This window comes from Lagenorhynchus albirostris, chromosome 6, assembly GCF_949774975.1.
Source record: "Lagenorhynchus albirostris chromosome 6, mLagAlb1.1, whole genome shotgun sequence".
Lineage (NCBI taxonomy): Eukaryota > Metazoa > Chordata > Mammalia > Artiodactyla > Delphinidae > Lagenorhynchus > Lagenorhynchus albirostris.
The window spans coordinates 23,640,799-23,662,226 of NC_083100.1; the positions used below are offsets into that span (position 1 = coordinate 23,640,799).

The window sequence follows — 21,428 nt, forward strand, 5'->3', positions numbered from 1 at the left end:
TACGTTTCTCTTCTGTGCATAAATTCATGCTATGAAATTACAAAATAACAGCTCTCTTTGGGCAACTTTCAAATACTGAAATTGCTCTACTAAGAATACACTAGCTCCTTCCTTCCTCTAGCTTTCTATAATTTTATTATTATCTCAGAAATTAGCTTACCCTCATAGGGGAAGATTTCCACAAGCAATGATAAGACTATCAAAATACATAAGGAAGCGAATGTTACATAACAAATTAACAACCTCCTGCACAACCCCCTGCATTCCACTCTTGTTGGTGAATTACAGTTGTGAGTGTTCTGCTCATCTGTTCAATTAATTTGCTGGTGAAGCCTTTCATATTCTTTCCAACTAGAATTGACATATAATTCATTTCTCCAGAGTTAAAGCTCTGTTGCATTAACCACCATCCACCTATTAGCTAATTCAATGCCTTACTTTTATTTAGTCCAAAATTTTTTTTAAAAAGTCATTAAAAAATAACATACTCAGCTGCTTGTTTATAGTGCTTCAATTCTTTCTTCAAAATTTTGTTCTCATTTTCTAAAAGCATATTCTGAGTGTAGACATCTGGAACATGCCCGCCACCTCTAAGTTCAGTTACTCCCTTCTGTATTAACTCATACCTAGGATAAAATCAAACAAAAGACTTTATATTGTTTCTTTCTACTACATTGGCTTAATTTATGTACATTTCAAAAAGTTAAATCACTTTTTAAAAATTTATTTATTTATTTATTTATTTATTTTTGGCTGCATCAGGTCTTCGTTGCTGCACATGGGCTTTCTCTAGTTGTGACAAGCGGGGGCTACTCTTCGTTGCGGTGCGCAGGCTTCTCATTGTGGTGGCTTCTCTTGCTGCTCTTGTTGCGGAACACAGGCTTTAGGCACGTGGGCTTCAGCAGTTGCGGTGCTTGGGCTTAGCTGCTCCACGGCATGTGGGATCTTCCTGGACCAGGGCTCGAACCCATGTCTCCTGCATTGGCAGGCGGACTCTTAACTACTGCGTCACCAGGGAAGCCCAAAAAGTTAAGTCTTAGGGAATGTTTATAGTGATAAGTTGCAATATAATTTTTTAAATTTAAAATGTCAATATTCATAAGATATTTTTAAAATAAAATATTAATGAATTGCTAAGTACTAATATCATCATGGTGCATAAAATATAACTGAACATCTCCTATGCTCCAGGCACTAGTCCAGACACTGGTGAAATTAACAAAAATGTCCAAGTCCTAATGGACTAATGGAGTTTCCGTTCTAATGTGGATGGTGATATATTCTATGAAGTAAAATAAAGCAAGATAAGAGAAACAGAGACTGAAGTAGAGAATGATGGGGGGTGTTTGTGAGATTTTTTATAAGGTGGCCAGAGAAAGTATAACTGACAAAGTGATATTTCAGCAGGAAACTGAAGGGAATGAGAGACTAAGCCATGTGGATATGTGGGAGAGGAGCATTCTTGGCTGATAGAAAAGTAAATGTAAAGGCCCTGAGACAAGGAGGCGTTTGACAAATACAATACAAAGCAAAAAGCCAGTACATCTGTAGTATTTGGAAACGGAGCCAACTAAGTGAGTAGGAAAGAGAATGGTGAAAGATAAGTCAGGAAGACAGCAGGGAGCCAGAAAGAGGAATTTTACTCTGAATCAGAGCCATCAGAATGCTTTAAGAGACAAGTGACACTGATCAGATTTATGTTTTAAAAGGATTAGTCTGGAATCTGTTTGAAGAAACTGACTCTAGAGAAGCAAGAGTAGAACCAGAGAGTCTAGTTAGGAGGCTGCTGCAATAGTTCAGGAGAGAAAGATTGGTGGCTTAGACAAAGTTGGTAACAGTAAGGATTGTGAGGAATGGGTATCTTCTGGACATGCTGTAAAGATGGAGCCAACAGGATTCTCCTACAGATCAGATGTCAGGTGTTGGTTAAAAAAGAAAAGTCAAGGATGACTCCAAGGATTTTGGCTGAGCAACAGAGAGACATTTAGTGGGGACAAATGCAGTAGGAACTGGGTGCTTAGAGAAATCAAGGAACTGTTTCTATCCATGTTAAATGCAATATGTCTGCTGGGCAATTAAGTGAAAATGAACATTATAAGTACATGTCCAGAGTTCAGGGGAAAAGTTAGGACATGCAGTTTAAATCTGGGAATGATCAGTAAATAGATACACTTTCAAGTCACAAGATTGGATGAGGCCAGTTAGGAAGTGAATGTAAAGAGAGAAGTAAGGAAGACCTAGGACTATTTCAAGATTGGGAAGAGAAGGAAATACTACCAAATAGAGACTAAGAAAGAGAGGGGGCAGTGAAGTAGTGAAAGAATAGAAGAGTGCTTGGGTCAGGGACCAAGTGAAGAAAGTGTTGCAAGAAATAAGAAATGGGTAACAGTGACAAATGACGCAAGGAGACTGAATAGGAGTACTGAGGATCAATCACTGAATTTGGAAATGTGAAGTCACTGAAAAAAGTTTCAGTAGAGTCATGGAGGTGAAAGTGGAACTAGAGTAGGAATGAGAGAGTAGGAAATGAGGAAGTAGCAACAAACTCTTTCAAGGAGATAAGCTATAAAGCAGAGCCCAGGAAATCAAGATGAACCTAGAAGAGAAAGTGGAGTCCAGGGTGTTTTGTTTTCTTCTATTTTTTAATATATGACATATTATTGTACATCTCTATGCTTATGTGAGTGATTCAGCAGAGAAGGAAGAAGTTTACAGTGCAGGAAAGAGAGGGGACAATTGTAGGAGTCATGTGCTTGAGTAGGTGAGAGGAGCTGGGATCCAGTAGAGGAGAGCTGGCCTCAGCTGACAGCATATATGGCTCAGCCGCTGTGACAGGAGAGAGGGAGAATGCTGACAACAGAGGTGGCAGGTTGGTAGAGAGGAAGCAAGAGTTGTGGAACTTCCATTTTCTCAGTGAAATAAGAAGGAACATCAGAAAATCATTTATAAATCTGTAAATAAGTACAATTTTAATCATTATATGTAGCAATTAATAAAGTTAAATAAAAAACAACCAGAGCATAGAAAAACATTTCAAGTAATATAGTTATTAACAAAGAAATCCCTACAAAGCTTGCTATAGATGAGCTAAATATTAGTTTAAAAATGTTTAATTTTCAGCATTTTCATATTTTCAATCTTAACTTTATTAATATATTACACATTAGTAGTCATATGTTTTGTGCTATATATATATATCTTATCTGATACCAAAAAATAGCAAGAAAACCCCTGTAAAATATCCAAAAGTTTAAGATAATTGAATCAATATTAAATGATATTTGCCACAACTTATAAAACAACAAATAGATAATCATTTAAGCATAAAATCACTTTTCTATACATATTTGGAATGTGATTTATACTTATCTCAAAAGAGAAGACATAAGGATTGACTGAAGTATTGGACCATAAAGTTTTTCTGACCATAAAATTGGTTTTCAGCAACTTGCTTTATTTAATGCAGAAAAAAAATCACTAAAGAAATTATTTCAAGAAGAAAAAAAAGTGATATGAAGGCCACTAAAATAAATGCTATGTAAATAAATTAATATGTGGTAAAAGTTTTAACTGCACTACCCACGTTTGAGTAATTATGTATTATGCCAAATTTTATTGGCTAAAAGCAGCAATATTTACCCTTTTGTGAAAATTAAAGGAATATTATACTAATTTATAATTTCTTCTAAAATTAAGAAAAAATTAAAATAGCAATTAAATACTATAAATAATTGCACTATTACATTTGATGGCATTTTTACTACCATCCAACCTTCAGTAGAATGGTAGGAACAGAAGCCAAACTGGAGAGAACCAAAGATGTAAAAGAGTAAAGAAAGAAAGAAAATAGCCTGTTTTCAAAACACTTGGCTGTAAAGGGAAGAAGAGTTGGAGTGAGTTAGAGATAATAAGAGGAAGAGGCAAAGAGCAAGAATGTACATTTTGCGTGAGTCCTGACCTTGTTAACAGCCAGTAAAACAATCCAGTGGAGGAAAGGAGATGGTTGACATATGCTCCGTAAGGGTACATAAAATGCACTACCATAATTTCTCCATTTTAACCCTTTCTTTAATTTTGCCCCCAGGGAAATTATAATTGTCCACAGAGCACTTCTAAAGGATCATAAAAATATCATTGACTAAACCCACAGTGCAGACTTTGTGTGGTTCATAGAATATTATGAATATGTATAATCTTTTCTGTGTGTGTTAACAGTCAGAAAATAAATATTTAGAATTTGGAGAAAAAAAAGAAGTTTCTGGGCCATATGGTCTCCGCTGTGACTAATTAACTTTGCCATTAAATGTAATAGTGTGAAAGCAACCAGAGACAAATAGACAATACCTAAAAGATAGGTCATGGCTGTGTTCCAATAAAATTTTATTTACCAAAACAGGAGGCATGTTAGATTTGGCCCCAGAGCCTTAGTTTGCTGACCCCAGATTCAATGGATTTACTGCAATTACTGTTTGAGGAATGAAGGAACATAAGCCAAATTTCACTGCCCAGGTTTTTTGGTTTGGGGAGTTTTTGTTTGATTTTTGTGGGTTTTTTTTTTTACAAACCAACAATAGAGAAACCTTGCTTCACCCCTTTTGTAAAATTAAATGAATTTACAGCAATGATATATTACAAGTGTTTTTCTCTATAATAAGAAATTATAAAAATAATATATATGGGCTTCCCTGGTGGAGCAGTGGTTGGGAGTCCGCCTGCCGATGCAGGGGACACAGGTTTGTGCCCCGGTCCGGGAAGATCCCACATGCTGCTGAGCGGCTGTGCCCTGTGAGCCATGGCCACTGAGCCTGCGCGTCCGGAGCCTGTGCTTCTCAACGGGAGAGGCCACAGCAGCGAGAGACCCGCGTACCGCAAAAAATAATAATTATATATATATATATATATAAATAATATTCCTACAGTCTTACTATGCATAATAAGTAAAAGTTTCTGATGAAAGTAAAAAATGTTTCATTTGAAATAAAAATATCCAATACAGTATAATCTCATTACAAATAATTTGTAATCTCATTACAAACTGGTGGCTAGGGATAAGAATAAAATAATTTGAACCACAGTAATACTAAGCCCATATAATGAAGAGTTATTTATACAAATTTTACATTATGATTACAATATTATGCTAAATGTAATGCTTACTTAGGGGTTCTATAAATCTTAATACTATTGTACTTTTCTGAAATTTCATCTCAATTCAAATTGCTAAATCTAAAAGGATAATATAGCAACAAGCACCTAATTAAGAGCATACTTGGTTCCAGATTTCTCCAAGGGGATCATTTCATACTTTGGACTGGCCAAACATGTAAGCACTACATGTCCTAACACATATCTTTAGAAGAAAAAAAGGAAACTGAACCACATTAATCTTTCATTAGTACTGCAAATTAACCATCTACCTACTTTTATAAAAATGTATTTTCTAATACATTTGTAATTATTTCTTAGGGACATTTTTATAAAAATCATTCACACAACTTCCAGATTTAATAGGAAGAGTATTATTTTTGTACCATCAAACTTGTTCTTTTTCCTAAACTGTATTAATCAAAAATGGTTCTCCTAGTTAAATTTATTAACATTAGACATGCAATTTAAAATAATGAAACTGATTTCTTTTATGTGCATGGTCTCTGTAGATGAGAACGAAAAAAAGCAGAATATAAAAATTAAATCGAAGTTGGATTAGTAGAAATTACAAATTGCACCTATATTTAAAATTAGGATTGAACTCCAAAACACTATAAACAACTTTATATACCATACTATTCCTTCTTTCTATAATATCAATGGCTTTTAAAAATCAAACATTTTATTATCCAATTATTTAATAATATTTTGTTAACAAATGTTAGGACTCTGAAAATGTGTCTGGTGACATTACCACTACGGCAAAGGAATAAAGACAGTATGCCTGCTGATTTTCATAACCAATAAGTTATTAAATTTTCAATTATAACAAGAAAAAGGTATCATTTGACAATGTAATTCCACTTACTTCTAAATGAAGGGATATTTGTAGAAAAAAAATTAGTTGTGTGAGTAGAGAAAAGCAGGCCATTACACTCTAAGTAAAACAAGCAAAGTAGTACTGTTAGTAGGATGTCTTAATATAGGAAATTATACCCTTATAATTATTCAAAAGACATTTAAAAAATATTTTATCAAATAGCTTCATATTATATAACTACAGGAGACATTCCATTTTATTGATTCTTGAAAATCACCTAAATTTATATATCTAGAAAAGATATTAAAAATTTCTTTGAAATTGATATCCTGATTGTGTGTGTATGTGTGTTGTGGTTTCAGTGGTGGTGATGAAAAAAGTTTCTATCCAGTTCATTCATTTTACATAAGCCGAGTCACTCAAAGTCTTTTAAGATGATTAAAAGTACACATGTTAAATAATGTTAGTATTTCTAGAGAACTATTTACTTAATTGTTTACCATTCAGACTGAAAGCAATCAAGAGTTCTAGTCATTCCCATTTTGATCAGGAAATTGCAGAGAAAGCCTTCTATTGCTTCAGGTACTGCATGCTTTGAAGAAAGGACTGTTTTCTGCTCCTAAAATTTAAATGTGTAATTACTTATTTTGAAAATATCAAAGCTTTGATTAATTGTACACATAGGCCTTACATTCATTCATTCATTCATTCACTTTTTAAAGAATTTTGTTGACTATTATGTCCAGGAACTATTTTAATCACTAGGGATAAAGCAGTGATGAAAACAGACAAGACTCAGTCCTCATAACTAATAGTCAAGAATATGGGGACAGAAAATGAATAACTAAATTAAAAATATATAGTATGGTAGATGGTACTAAGTGCCTGGGGGTACAGACAGAGGGTTGAAGCGAGGGAAAGCCAGGTAGGGAGCAGATATGTGTGTAGAGCTGGGCTGCTATGTACATAGGGTGATGAAGGAAGATTTCATTGAGAAAGCGGCATCTGAACATAAATCTAGAGAAGAGGTAGAGTCACGTTCCAGATACAGCATTAGCAAGTACAAAGGCAGGCAAGACTGTGATTGGATTGTTTGAAAAACAATAAGGAGGTCACCTTGCCCTAACAATAGTATATAACAAATTAAATATACATATATGTATAGATCATTTAATTATTTTAATTATTATCATTATAAAAAGAAATGTGGTTTGGGTGCCTTGATTTCTAGAAACACTACGGAAGAAATTATGTGCAATAGAGGGCTCTTGTACTATTATTTCATAATGGAAATAAATAAGTCTATCAACTAGAGTTGATAGAGTTTATGAGAACCCCACCATGCCCACTTATTTACATATTGTCTATGGCTGTTTTTGCACTACAGTTGAGCAGTTGCAACAGAGACCTTATGCCCTTCAAAAGACAAAATATTTTCTATGTGACCCTTGTGAGAACAAGTTTAGAGATCCTTAAACTAGAGAAATGGAGATATTTCAGCAAGTGAGATATGAAAGTAGGACAGTCATAACAACTACCATATCACATATCACTGTATAAAATAAACCAAGTAATGGGTAGATTCTTAATATCAACAGCATCATTGTCTCCAGAGTACATTCATTTTCTTCTCATTGGTAAGAACTCAGTAATCTCACTGCAGAATATTTGGATAGTCAGATCTATTTTCACCTATAGAAACCCAGCAATGGACTTTCCTTCCTACTTCCCTTTCCCAACTTGGTAATGGTTATAGACCAGGTTACAAAGAATGCACACAATGGTTACACAGAAATGCACTGAAGAAAGAAAATCTTTCTTGCTACAAAAAGTCCTTTAAAAGTTCTATAAATACTTTAATACTGATGTTAATTACTAGTGGCTATTATGACAATCAAAATAGTGATGAGTTTAAGCAAATTTAGGGGGCTACAGAAAATTCCTGGCAAATGATGGGGTTTTAAAAGTTTTTTTAAAGCTCATGCAGAATAACTTCTCTTTCCTAAGATCATTAAAAAAGATATAATATAACAATGATGATTATGTGTAGGACCCTATATCAAACATCATGGGAGATGCCAAAGTAGCAAGAGTACAGCACGCCTGTCATCCATCAAGTTGTTGAATTGTGGTAGAAGATTTTATATTTATAACTGTTAAGTAAGGACATAATATAGCTCAAAGCAAGCATTCATTATACTTAATAAATGCTACCTTTGATTTTGGGTCAGTAAATTTGAACATGATATTTTAAGATGAGAAGGATGATAGTTGAAGGAATCAGGAACATAGGAGAAAAGGGAAGACAGACTGTACCTACTCTAGTTTCTAAAGATGCCTATGGACTGCTTGCTTACAAGATGCTTGTGTGTATGGTTGCAACACATAAGATTCCTGCCTTCTCAAATAAATGTTTTCTCTTCCTGAACACATCTTACATACACACCTTGAAACATCCAAAACAGAAATCCAACCACTTTAAACTGCCATAGTTCTTACTTATACATTGAGATTTATAATCCTGACAATATATTTATGTATCTAATCTATAGTCCTTCAGCATTATACACCACACACACACACACGTTCCAAGCTGTAATGTGATCATAAATGTCTCTTTTATCTTTATAAATAATATTAACTTAACATATATATGCTGAATATCACCCATATGCCAGGCACTGTGTGAAAAGTGCGAGGAATTAAATATGAATAAGACACCGTCCCTGTCTCAAGGAATTGAAAGACCAGTTGAGTAAAAAACAAAACATGTAAACAAATAACAGTATAGAAGCTCTACTATTTGTGATTAGTTTTGATTATAAAAGCCTATTTATAAGTCTACACAGAACATCATACATACAGCCAATAGGTACATTTATGTAATTTTAAGTTGCATTTTTATCTCAATTATACAATATATGCAACTCTCATTACAGCTTTAAAACTAATTTAATGATGGTGTTAATAAAGCACCTCAGAATAAGGACCAAAAGAGCCAAGGCTCTAAAAACTAGCAAATATGCCTCACTTTACAAAATGCTGAATTATTAAAAAATCCATCCACATGTGACCCAGAAATCTGTTGGAGACAAAAGTGGCTCTAGCATGTTGCTTAGTTTTTTCTATGAAAGTTATAAAGGTGAAATTTTCTAATTAGAGAGGTTTCTAAATAGTGTCTCGTGTGAAAAAAATAGAGATCTTCTTGGTAAAGTGATAAAGGTGGAAAGTATTTCACTTGCCTTGGGTAGGTAAAAGAAGGCTTTGTTAAGAAAGACTCTTAAGTTGGAATTTATAGAAGAAGAGGAAGTTCAGTGGGTGAAGAAGGATGGAAGGAAATTCAATGCAAGAAAAACATCAGAGGCAAAGACAAGGAATGAGAGTTCAGTCCATTCAAGCTCAAGGTCTTATGGAGAAAGGACCAAAGAGAAAGTTGGAAAGCCAGACAGAAAGCACATCAAGAAGGTCAAGGCAGACGGAAGGATGGAGACATTGCTGATTTAAGTAGAGGAGTGATAAATTCAAATTTGTGTTTAAAACCTCCTTTACATGCAAGTAGAAGGAGGCGCAGTATCAGCAGCATGACAGTAGCTCTGATGAGAGAAGACAGAAGGTGAATCTGAGACGAACTAAGTAAGGGATGAAAGCGAAGAGAAGGATATGAGATATGTTGAGAACAAAATCAGAGAGGACTTAAGAATTAATTAAATGTTGAATACCAAAAAATTACTGGACCATATATCAAAACTGTCTTGATATAGTTTGAACTATTCCACTCAGTGAGTTTCTTTGAAAACTGTTTTTTTGACTCCTGAGAATCAACTCTTTAATTCAAATTAAGTCAAAGATACTAGTTTGAAGAATCTATAGGCAAGGCTCGGGGTACAAGTAGCCTGGTTCTTTAACTGAAATTAAATGTGTACATCAAGGGACTAGGAACTCAATAATGACAAACAGCTCTTTTTATTGTGATTTAATCATTGAACATATAAAAGTAATGAAAATTATTTTATGTATTTATTTCATTAGCATATATGATATGTAAGATTTAAAATGAACTTTAATGAAACCAAAGTCTAAAGAAAGGAGACCTTCAAGATGGCAGAAGAGTAAGACGTGGAGATCACCTTCCTCCCCACAAATACATCAGAAATACATATACATGTGCAACAACTCCTACAGAGCACCTACTGAATGCTGGCAGAAGACCTCAGACCTCCCAAAAGGCAAGAAACTCCCCACGGACCTGGGTAGGGCAAAAGAAAAAAGAATAAACAGAGACAAAAGAATAGGGATGGGACCCGCACCAGTGGGAGGGAGCTGTGAAGGAGGAGAAGTTTCCACACACTAGGAAGCCCCTAAACTGGCGGGGACGGGAGGTGGCGGGGCTGGGGGAGCTTTGGGGCCACTGAGGAGAGCGCAGCAACAGGGGTGCGGAGGGCAAAGCCGGGAGATTCCCGCACAGAGGATCGGTGCCTACCAGCAATCACCAGCCCGAGAGGCTTGTCTCCTCACCCGCCAGGGCGGGCGGGGGCTGGGAGCTGAGGCTCAGGCTTCGGAGGTCGGATCCCAGGGAGAGGACTGGGGTTGGCGGCGTGAACACAGCCTGAAGGGGCTACTGCGCCACAGCTAGCCAGGAGGGAATCCGGGAAAAACTCTGGAACTGCCTAAGAGGCAAGAGACCATTGTTTCGGGGTACGTGAGGAGAGGGGATTCAGAGCACCGCCTAAATGAGATCCAGAGACGGGCGTGAGCCGCGGCTATCAGCACGTACCCCAGAGACGGGCATGAGACATTAAGGCTGCTGCTGCCACCACCAAGAAGCCTGTGCGCGAGCACAGGTCACTATCCACACCTCCCCTCCAAGGAGCGTGTGCAGCCCGCCACTGCCAGGGTCCCATGATCCAGGGACAACTTCCCTGGGAGCACACACAGCACCTCGGGCTGGTGCAACGTCACACTGGCCTCTGCCGCCGCAGGCTCGCCCCGCATCCATACCCCTGCCTCCCCCACCCCCAGCCTGAGTGAGCCAGAACCCCCGAATCAGCGGCTCCTTTAACCCTGTCCTGTCTGAGCGGGAACAAACGCCCTCAGGTTACCTACACACAGAGGCAGGGCCAAATCCAAAGCTGAACCCCAGGAGCTGTGCGAACAAAGAAGAGAAAGGGAAATTTCTCCCAGAAGCCTCAGGAGCAGCGGATTAAATCTCCACAATCAACGTGATATACCCTGCATCTGTGGAATACCTGAATAGACAACGAATCATCCCAAAATTGAGGCGGTGGCCTTTGGGAGCAACAATGTTTTGGGTTTTTTTTCCTTTTTCTCTTTTTGTGACTGTGTATGTTTCTTTGTTTGATTTTGTCTATAGCTTTGTTTTTACCATTTGCCCTAGGGTTCTATCTTTTTTTTTTTTTTTTTTAGTATAGTTTTTAGCACTTGTTATCATTGGTGGATTTTTTTTTGGTTTGGTTGCTCTCTTCTTTCTTTCTTTCCTATTCTTTTTCTTTTTTTAATTACTTTTAAAATTTCCTTTATTCTCAATATTTATTATTTTTAAAACTTTATTTTATTTTTTTCTTTCTTTCTTTCCTTTATTCTCCCCTTTCTTCTAAGCCATGTAGCTGACAGGGTCTCGGTGTTCCAGCCAGGTATCAGGCCTGTGCCTCTGAGGCGGGAAAGCCGAGTTCAGGACATTGATCCACCGGAGACCTCCTGGCCCCATGTAATATCAAACGGCAGAAGCTCTCCCAGAGATCTCCATCTCAATGTTAAGACCCAGCTCCACTCAACGACCAGCAAGCTACAGTGCTGGACACCCTATGCCAAACAAATAGCAAGACAGGAACACAACCCCACCCATTAGCAGAGAGGCTGCTGAAAATCATAATGTCACAAACATCCCAAAACACACCAACAGGCATAGTTCTGCCCACCAGAAAGACAAGATCCAGCCTCATCCACCAGAACACAGGCACTAGTCCCCTCCACCAGGAAGCCTACACAACCCACTGAACCAACCTTAGCCATGGGGGGCAGACACCAAAAACAATGGGGACTACGAACCTGCTGCCTGTGGAAAGGAGACCCCTAACACAGTAAGTTAAGCAAAATGAGAAGACAGAGAAACACACAGCAGATGAAGGAGCAAGGTAAAAACACACCAGACCAAAGAAATGAAGAGGACATAGGCAGTCTACCTGAAAAAGAATACAGAGTAATGATAGTAAAGGTGATCCAAAATGTTGGAAATAGAATGAAGAAAATACAAAAAACATTTCATAAGGACCTGGAAGAACTAAAGAACAAACAAACAATGATGAACAACACAGTGAATGAAATTAAAAATTCTCAGGAAGGAATCGATAGCAGAAAACCTGAGGCAGAAGAACGGATAAGGGACCTGGAAGATAAAATAGTGGAAATAACTACTGCAGAGCAGATTAAAGAATGAAGGGAATTGAGGACAGTCTCAGAGAAATCTGGGACAACATTAAACACACCAAGATTCAAATTACAGGGGTCCCAGAAGAAGTGAAAAAGAAAGGGACTGAGAAAATAGTTGAAGAAATTATAGTTGAAAGCTTCCCTAATATGGGAAAGGAAATAGTCAATCAACTCCAGGAAGTGCAGAGAGTCCCATATAGGATAAAAACAAGGAAAAACATGCCAAGACACATATTAATCAAACTATCAAAACATAAATACAAAGAATATTAAAAGCAGCAAGGGAAAAACAACATATATCATACAAGGGAATCCCCATAAGGTTAACAGCTGATCTTTCAGCAGAAACTCTGCAAGGCAGAAGGGTGTGGCAGGACATATTTTAAGTGATGAAAGGGAAAAACTACAACCAAGATTACTCTACCCAGAAAGGATCTTATTCAGATTTGACAGAGAAATTAAAACCTTTACAGACAAGCAAAAGGTAATAGAATTCAGCATCACCAAACCAGCTTTACAACAAATGCTAAAGAAACTTCTCTATGCAGGAAACACAAGAGAAGAAAAGACCTACAATAACAAACCCCAAACAATTAAGAAAATGGTAATAGGAACGTACATATTGATAACAACCTTAAATGTAAATGGATTAAATGCTCCAACCAAAAGACATAGACTGGCTGAATGGATATAAAAACAAGACCCGTATATATGCTGTCTACAAAAGACCCACTTCAGACCCAGGGACACATACAGACTGAAAGTGAGGGGATGGGAAAAGATATTCCATGCAAATGGAAAGCAAAAGAAAGCTGGAGTAGAGTAGCAATTCTCATATCAGACAAAATACACTTTAAAATAAAGACTATTACAAGAGACAAAGAAGGACACTATATAATGATCAAGGGATCAAACCAAGAAGAAGATATAACAATTGTAAATATCTATGCACCCAACATAGGAGCACCTCAATACATAAGGCAAATGCTAACAGCCATAAAAGGGGAAATGGACATTAACACAGTCATAGTAGGGAACTTTAACACCCCACTTTCATCAGGGAACGGATCATCCAAACTGAAAATAAATAAGGAAACACAAGCTTTAAATGACACATTAAACAAGAGGGACTTAATTGATATTTATAAGACATTCCATGCAAAAACAACAGAATACAGTTTCTTCTCAAGTGCTCATGGAACATTCTCCAGGATAGATCATATCTTGGGTCACAAATCAAGCCTTGGTAAATTTAAGAAAATTGAAATCATATCAAGTATCTTTTCTGACAACAACGTTATGAGACTAGATATCAATTACAAGAAAAAATCTGTAAAAAATACAAACACATGGAGGCTAAACAATACACTACTTAATAATGAAGTGATCACTGAAGAAATCAAAAAGGAAGTCAAAAAATACCTAGAAACAAATGACAATGAAAACATGACGACACAAAACCTATGGGATGCAGCAAAAGCAGTTCTAAGAGGGAAGTTTATAGCAATAAAATCCTACCTCAAGAAACAAGAAACATATCAAATGAACAACCTAACCTTACACCTAAAGCAATTAGAGAAAGAAGAACAAAAAACCCCCAAAGTTAGCAGAAGGAAAGAAATCATAAGATCAGATCAGAAATAAATGAAAATGAAATGACGGAAACAGTAGCCAAGATCAATAAAACTAAAAGCTGGTTCTTTGAGAAGATAAACAAAATAGATAAACCACTAGCCAGACTCATCAAGAAAAAAAGGGAGAAGACTCAAATCAACTGAAATAGAAACGAAAAAGGAGAAATAACAGCTAACACTGCAAAAGTAAAAAGAATCATGAGAGATTACTACAAGCAACTCTATGCCAATAAAATGGACAACCTGGAAGAAATGGACACATTCTTAGAAGAGCACAACCTCCCGAAACTGAACCAGGATGAAATAGAAAATATAAACACACCTATCACAAGCACTGAAATTGAGACTGTGATTAAAAATCTGCCAACAAACCAAAGCCCAGGACCATATGGCTTCACAACTAAATTCTACCAAACATTTAGAGAAGAGCTAACACCTATCCTTTTCAAACTCTTCCAAAATAAGCAGAGAGAGGAACACTCCCCAACACATTCTAAAAGGCCGCCATCAAAACCAGATACCAAAACCAAAGATGTCACAAAGAAAGAAAACTACAGGCCAATTTCACTGATGAACATAGATGCAAAAATCCTCAACAAAATACTAGCAAACAGAATCCAACAGCACATTAAAAGGATCATAAACCATGATCAAGTGGGGTTTATCCCAGGAATGCAAGGATTCTTCAATATATGCAAATCAATCAATGTGATACACCATATTAGCAAACTGAAGGATAAAAACCATATGATCATCTCAACAGATGCAGAAAAAGCTTATGACAAAATTCAACACCCATTTATGATAAAAAAAAACCCAAAAAGTAGGCATAGAGGGAACTCACCTCAACATAATAAAGGCCATATATGACAAACCCACAGCCAACATCGTTCTCAATGGTGAAAAACTGAAACCATTTCCACTAACATCAGGAACAAGACAAGGTTGCCCACTCTCACTACGATTAGTCAGCATAGTTTGGGAGGTTTTAGCCACAGCAATCATAGAAGAAAAAGAAATAAAAGGAATCCAAATCTGAAAAGAAGGAGTAAAACTGTCACTATACGTAATACTATATACATAGAGACATGATACTATATATGATAGTATATATAGAGACATGCAGATGACATGATACGATACATAGAGAATCCTAAAGACTCTACCAGAAAACTACTAGAGCTAATCAATGAATTTGGTAAAGTTGCAGGATACAAAATTAATGCACAGAAATCTCTTGCATTCCTATACACTAATGATGAAAAATCTGTAAGAGAAATTAAGGAAACACTCCCATTTACCACTGCAACAAAAAGAATAAAATACCTAAGAGTAAACCTACCTAAGGAGACAAAAGACCTGTATGCAGAAAACTATAAAACACTGATGAAAGAAATTAAAGATGATACAAAGAGATGGAGAGATATACCATGTTCTTGGACTGGAAGAATCAACACTGTGAAAATGACTACAGTACCCAAAGCAATCTACAGGTTCAGTGCAATCACTATCAAACTATCAATGGCATTTATCACAGAACTAGAGCAAAAAATTTCACAATTTGTATGGAAACACAAAAGATACTGAAAAGCCAAAACAATCTTGAGAGAGAAAAACGGAGTTGGAGGAATCAGGCTCCCTGAATTCAGGCTGTACTACAAAGCTACACTAATCAAGACAGTATGGTACTGGCACAAAAACAGAAAGATAGATCAATGGAACAGGATAGAAAGCCCAGAGATAAACCTATGCACACATGGTCACCTTATTTTTGATAAAGGAGGCAAGAATATACAATGAAGAAAAGACAGCCTCTTCAATAAGTGGTGCTGGGAAAACTGGACAGCTACATGTAAAAGACTGACGTTAGAACACTCCCCAACACCATACACAAAAATAAACTCCAAATGGATTAAAGACCTAAGTGTAAGGCCAGAAACTATCAAACTCTTAGAGGAAAACATAGGCAGAACACTCTGACATAAATGACAGCAAGATTCTTTTTGACTCACTTCCTAGGGAAATGGAAATAAAAACAAAAAATAAACTAATGGGACCTAATAAAACTTAAAAGCTTTTGCATAGCAAAGGAAACCATAAACAAGACAAAAAGACAACCCTCAGAATGGGAGAAAATATTTGCAAATGAAGCAACTGACAAAGGATTAATCTCCAATACTACAAGCAGCTCAATATCAAAAAAACAAACAACCCAATCCAAAAATGGGCAGAAGGCCTAAATAGACATTTCTCCAAAGAAGATATACAGATTGCCAACAAACACATGCAAGAATACTCAATATCACTTATCTTTAGAGAAATGCAAATCAAAAGTACAATGAGGTATCACCTCACACCAGTCAGAATGGCCATCATCAAAAAATCTAGAAACAATAAATGCTGGAGAGGGTGTGGAGAAAAGGGAACCCTCTTGCACTGTTGGTGGGAATGTAAATTAATACAGCCACTATGGAGAACAGTATGAAGGTTCCTTAAAAAACTAAAAATAGAACTACCATATGACCCAGCTATCCCACTACTGGGCATATACCCTGAGAAAACCATAATTCAAAAAGAGTCATGTACCACAATGTTCATTGCAGCTCTATTTGCAATAGCCAGGACATGGAAGCAACCTAAGTGTCCACTGACAGATGAACGGATAAAGATGTGGCACATATATACAATGGAATATTACTCAGCCATAAAAAGAAACGAAACTGAGTTATTTGTAGTGAGGTGGATGGACCTAGAGTCCGTCATACAGGGTGAAGTAAGTCAGAAAGAGAAAAACAAATAACATATGCTAACAAATATATATGCAATCTAAAAAAAAAAAAGTTCTGAAGAACATAGGGGCAGGACAGGAATAAAGACAGAGATGTAGAGAATAGACTTGAGGACATGGGGGGGGAAGGGTAAGCAGGGACAAAGTGAGAGAGTGGCATGGACTTATATATAGTACCAAATGTAAAATAGTTAGCTAGTGAGAAGCAGCCACATAGCACAGGGAGATCAGCTCGGTGCTTTGTGACCACCTAGAGGGGTGGGATAGGGAGGATGGGAGGGAGACACAAGTGGGAGGAGATATGGGGATATATGTATATGTATAGCTGATTCACTTTGTTATAAAGCAGAAACTAACACACCACTGCAAAGCAATTATACTCCAATAAAGATGTTAAAAATAAATAAATAAATGAAAGGAATAACTAATCCTGAGCTACGTTTTTCTTATAAGAACATAACTTTAATATGAAAATATTTGATAGTAATTCTTAATAAATATGTAGGAAAATATCTTAGAGTAAAATTCTTTGAGAACTACTGATTAATACGTTAAACAGTGTAGTAGTTTTGTTCAGTTATCAATTCATCTTCTTCAGAAACACATGACTATTTCAAAGAAATGCCTTATATTCTTAGAGGAGGAGATGGAGAGAAGATGTCAGGAAATGTAACAGTGTTATGATTTAGGTACTCCGCTACTGTTATCTTTAAAGATCAAACTTATAAGTTTATAAATATTATATTATTATGGCAATACATGGACCTTTAAGATTTTACCTCCAAAATTAGCAAAACAAAAAAATCACGAACCAAAACAGCTAAAGAATTACCCCCCAAAATGGCAATAATATGCTCACAGTGTAAAGGGGAAAACCCAGCTTGAATATAAGTAGACTTTCTTTCATAAAATTACATACAAGTATTTCTAAGGAATATGTGTGTGTATGTGTGTGTGTGCCTGTATTCCTATTTCTACTTACATTTATACTTAGAAAAAAGACTTCAGTTTCAAGAAACAATGGACAGTACAACCAAACCACACATTTGTCACAGATTAATAACATTTCCTACATTAATTTTTTTCATTAATTACTTTAAATATGATAAAACTATATTTTATTTCAGATTCTGAAACATTGCACCTATCAAGGAAACATTTTTATAGGATAAAAAGTTTAAAATTTATGAAATAAAACATGCATCAATTCTCAGATTTTTCATATATATTATCAAGGTTTAAAGAAAATTATAAAAATTCATTTAAATGTCAACTCTTATATAAATAATCCTTGTTAATTTTTTAACCAATAAAACTACTTACATTATTTCCAACTTTCAACTTTTCAATAATTTCAACTATATTCAACATTCCTAATGTAATGATGACCTTTTTTACTTGCAGTCTTTAATGAATTTTCTAAAAGTCCCTGTTCAATTGAGACTACTACTATCCTCTAACATAGAAGAAAATATATCTTGCTCATAAACAGATGTAATAAAATCATAACAAAAGGAAGTGGGTTTCATAAGCAATAAATATTCTTAAAACAGAAAGCCCATGGCACAACTCAAAGCTAGTTTTTGAAGATAAAATACTATAGAAACAAAAACCAAATTAGAAATACATAACTGAAATGCTTATCATAAAATGAATTCATATTTAATTTTAAAAGCTTAAGGGAAACTTTTGTGAGTTTTCTGCATAGCACAGTTCCTCCAAAGAACTCAAAAAACAGATAAAACCTTAAATGAGAGTCAACAAGCTATAAATATGTCATAAATCTAGAAAGTTACCTCTTGCAAGCTTATGATAAAAGAAAGCTTCTGAGAAACTGATGACAGAAGAATTACTGATATTTAGTTCAGAAGATACGACAGCTACTACGTTGAATTTATTCACCAATTGCCCTTCTTGGATTTATCTTTGAATTTACAAGCACCTTCTAGCATGATACCACATACAAAGATGCAATTACAGTTTGGTCATAATTTTTTCATTCAATGATTCATTTATCTATTCATTTATTTAACTGCTATTCATTTAGTGCCTACTATGTGCCAAGCACTGTGTTAGGCATATCTATGTTACCAAGTACCAATATAAATGAGTGGTACATAAAGTATTTTTTTAATCCTTCTTTACTTAATGATGTAAAGCAAGAAGGAAGATGATAAGTAATACATAGAGTGCAACTGATATGTTTATTCACTGCTCATCGTTCAAAATGCTATGTTTTAAAACTTTCTTATAAATTACTGCATTGAGATATCCAACAGACTAATAAAGTCTGCATAGTAGACTTCACTTTACGTCTACCTAGAAGGAACTATATCCATAGGATATATTAGAGAATAGAGTTTACTATGAGCTAAAGCCCTCCTCTTAGAATATAATCAATTCTGGATTCAAAAAATCCTCCTCTTCAGCATTTTTCAATTTTGAATGGACAGATATTTTGGAAAAGAGTAACTAGATTTCTGAACCAAGGAAATCTGCAAAATATGGAAAGATTGACAAAGGGCAGAATATGGAGTGAAGTCTATCACATACTATTTTGCACTGAGGAAGCCAAATCTGCACCTAAATAAGGGTATAATAATTTCCTTCATATTTCACAGTAAAGGTTTCATTTTTGAAGAAAAGCAGCCTTCTTAATTAGTATTGGTATGACTTCAGTGTTAATTAGTATTGGTAGCACTTTAAAATATTTTTGCTATCATCATTATTGTCAATTTTTAATTGAGCTTGCAATTTTACAGGAATGCCATCATTCCATGTACTGTTAATTGGTGGTATTATAATCAGAAAGCATCCCCACCATATTTTCTAGTGAAATTAGTTCATCAGCCTCACAAGAAAAAAAGCATAATATATTAGGCATTTCCTGTGATCTAAATACTTCCATGAAAAACAAAAAATACAGATGCTTACAAAACAGACTGTAGAATATGTATACAATACCAAGTTCTGTACAAGTGCTGAAAATCCTTGTTTAAACTCTATTGAGATTAAAAAGAGTTCTGAGAGAAAGTGTCATTTGTTGCAAAGTCATGCAAAAGTGAACACCATGTGGAAAGTGATGATCCAAGGCAAAGTAAATATGACTACTTACTAAAAGTGAAGGTTAGATGATAAACTAATAGAAGTGAAAAAGATGTCAGGTGATAGAGTTGCATCTAGTAAGTGAAGTATTTATAGTTTAAATGACTTTCAAAACTTCGTGTAGAAAGTATCACTGTTAAACTATAGGCTATGGTTGTGTTCAAAATTCTCACCAAAATTTGAGTATCTGTAGCCTGTTCTTGGACTATCTGAACTGCTTTTGCCAGGTCTTCTTCACCCTCTGGAATGCTATAATTGTCATCTGGTATCTAAATAACAGAGAAAGAGAATGATAGGAAGAGTTAGCAGGAATATAAAAATACCTTATTTCATTTTAGAAATAAATTTGCCTCACAAAACAAAGGATCAAAGAAATACACTTTATGTAAGACACGATGTCATTCTGAAGATCCATGAAAAATAAAGTAACAAGTAGGCAGCCCTCTGACTTCCTTATAAACATCACTCAGTGTTACTACTGATGAACTTGAGGTTAGCTTACGGGCAACTGCTTTTACCTATACTGACAAATGTAGTCTAACAACTCTGCTGAAAAAAAAGAATGTTAGGCCATCTAAATGCCACCATTCTCTCCGCATCCCAGATTTTCTCCACCATTACTTTTCATAACTACTAGCAACTGCAAATATCTAATAAATTATGTCTAATATTAAAAAGCAAAACAAAACTCACTGCCTGAATGTTAAGCTCTCGGAAGAATGCAACTGACTCTAGTTATGACATTAATGAGAGTGAACACTTATTGCATGCTTCTTATGTGCTGATCACAGCTTTAAGCCTGTTACATTTATTAAGTCATTTCATGTGGTATGTATTAATATTATCTCCATTTTACCAGTAGTAATACAAAGCCTATCTTCTGTGTTTGTCCTGTCTCCTGTTTGCCCAGGCCACAAATGCCAGGCTTGCTTCCACAGTTTCATTCACAGCTTCTGTCATCTTGGAGTGACTCTGCCTTCCAAGTCTCAGATGTAATGATAGGTTCCCTTGGAACAATGAATTAAAGGACAGGTTTGAGACAGTAACTATATTAGACTAAAGTATTGCTAAGTTGAAGGGAACCATAGGATCTGAGCTCCAGCTAGGTAGTAGGAATCTGGGAAACCTAGACTGGATGATTGGGAACACCTGCTGGACAGAGACGACAGACTATAGTGTGGATCCACAAGGCAGGTGATGAGAAGCTGACTCTGAAGGACAATTAACAAGAAAATCAAAAGAGCCAGATGTGTTAACCAATCTAAATTTTTAAATAGAATTTTCAAACCTCACTCTTAACCAGCTGATTAGCTAAATTCAGTTGAAAAAGTAGCATCACTTAAGAAAAAAAATGTTTAAGAAAAAATAAAATGAATATTTCACAGGAATAACTGTAATGAATTTATAGAATAGGTAAAATGAACAAATTACCTCTTCATATTCATAATCATCTTCAGATGCTTCAGTTATGGTGACCTCTAAATGT

At 35.7% G+C, this 21,428-nt stretch overlaps 1 protein-coding gene across 1 annotated transcript in view; it reads right to left on the bottom strand.

Annotated features, from left to right (window-relative positions):
* Window positions 1-21,428, bottom strand: part of SPAG16 (sperm associated antigen 16) — an 873,487-nt gene that overhangs the window by 844,360 nt on the left and 7,699 nt on the right. The window contains exons 2-5 of the mRNA XM_060151305.1: window positions 21,374-21,420; window positions 20,116-20,211; window positions 6,469-6,587; window positions 489-626 (exon numbers count right to left, since the gene is read on the bottom strand). Coding sequence (XP_060007288.1) covers window positions 489-626; window positions 6,469-6,587; window positions 20,116-20,211; window positions 21,374-21,420 — 400 coding nt within the window. The remainder of the gene's footprint in view (window positions 1-488; window positions 627-6,468; window positions 6,588-20,115; window positions 20,212-21,373; window positions 21,421-21,428) is intronic.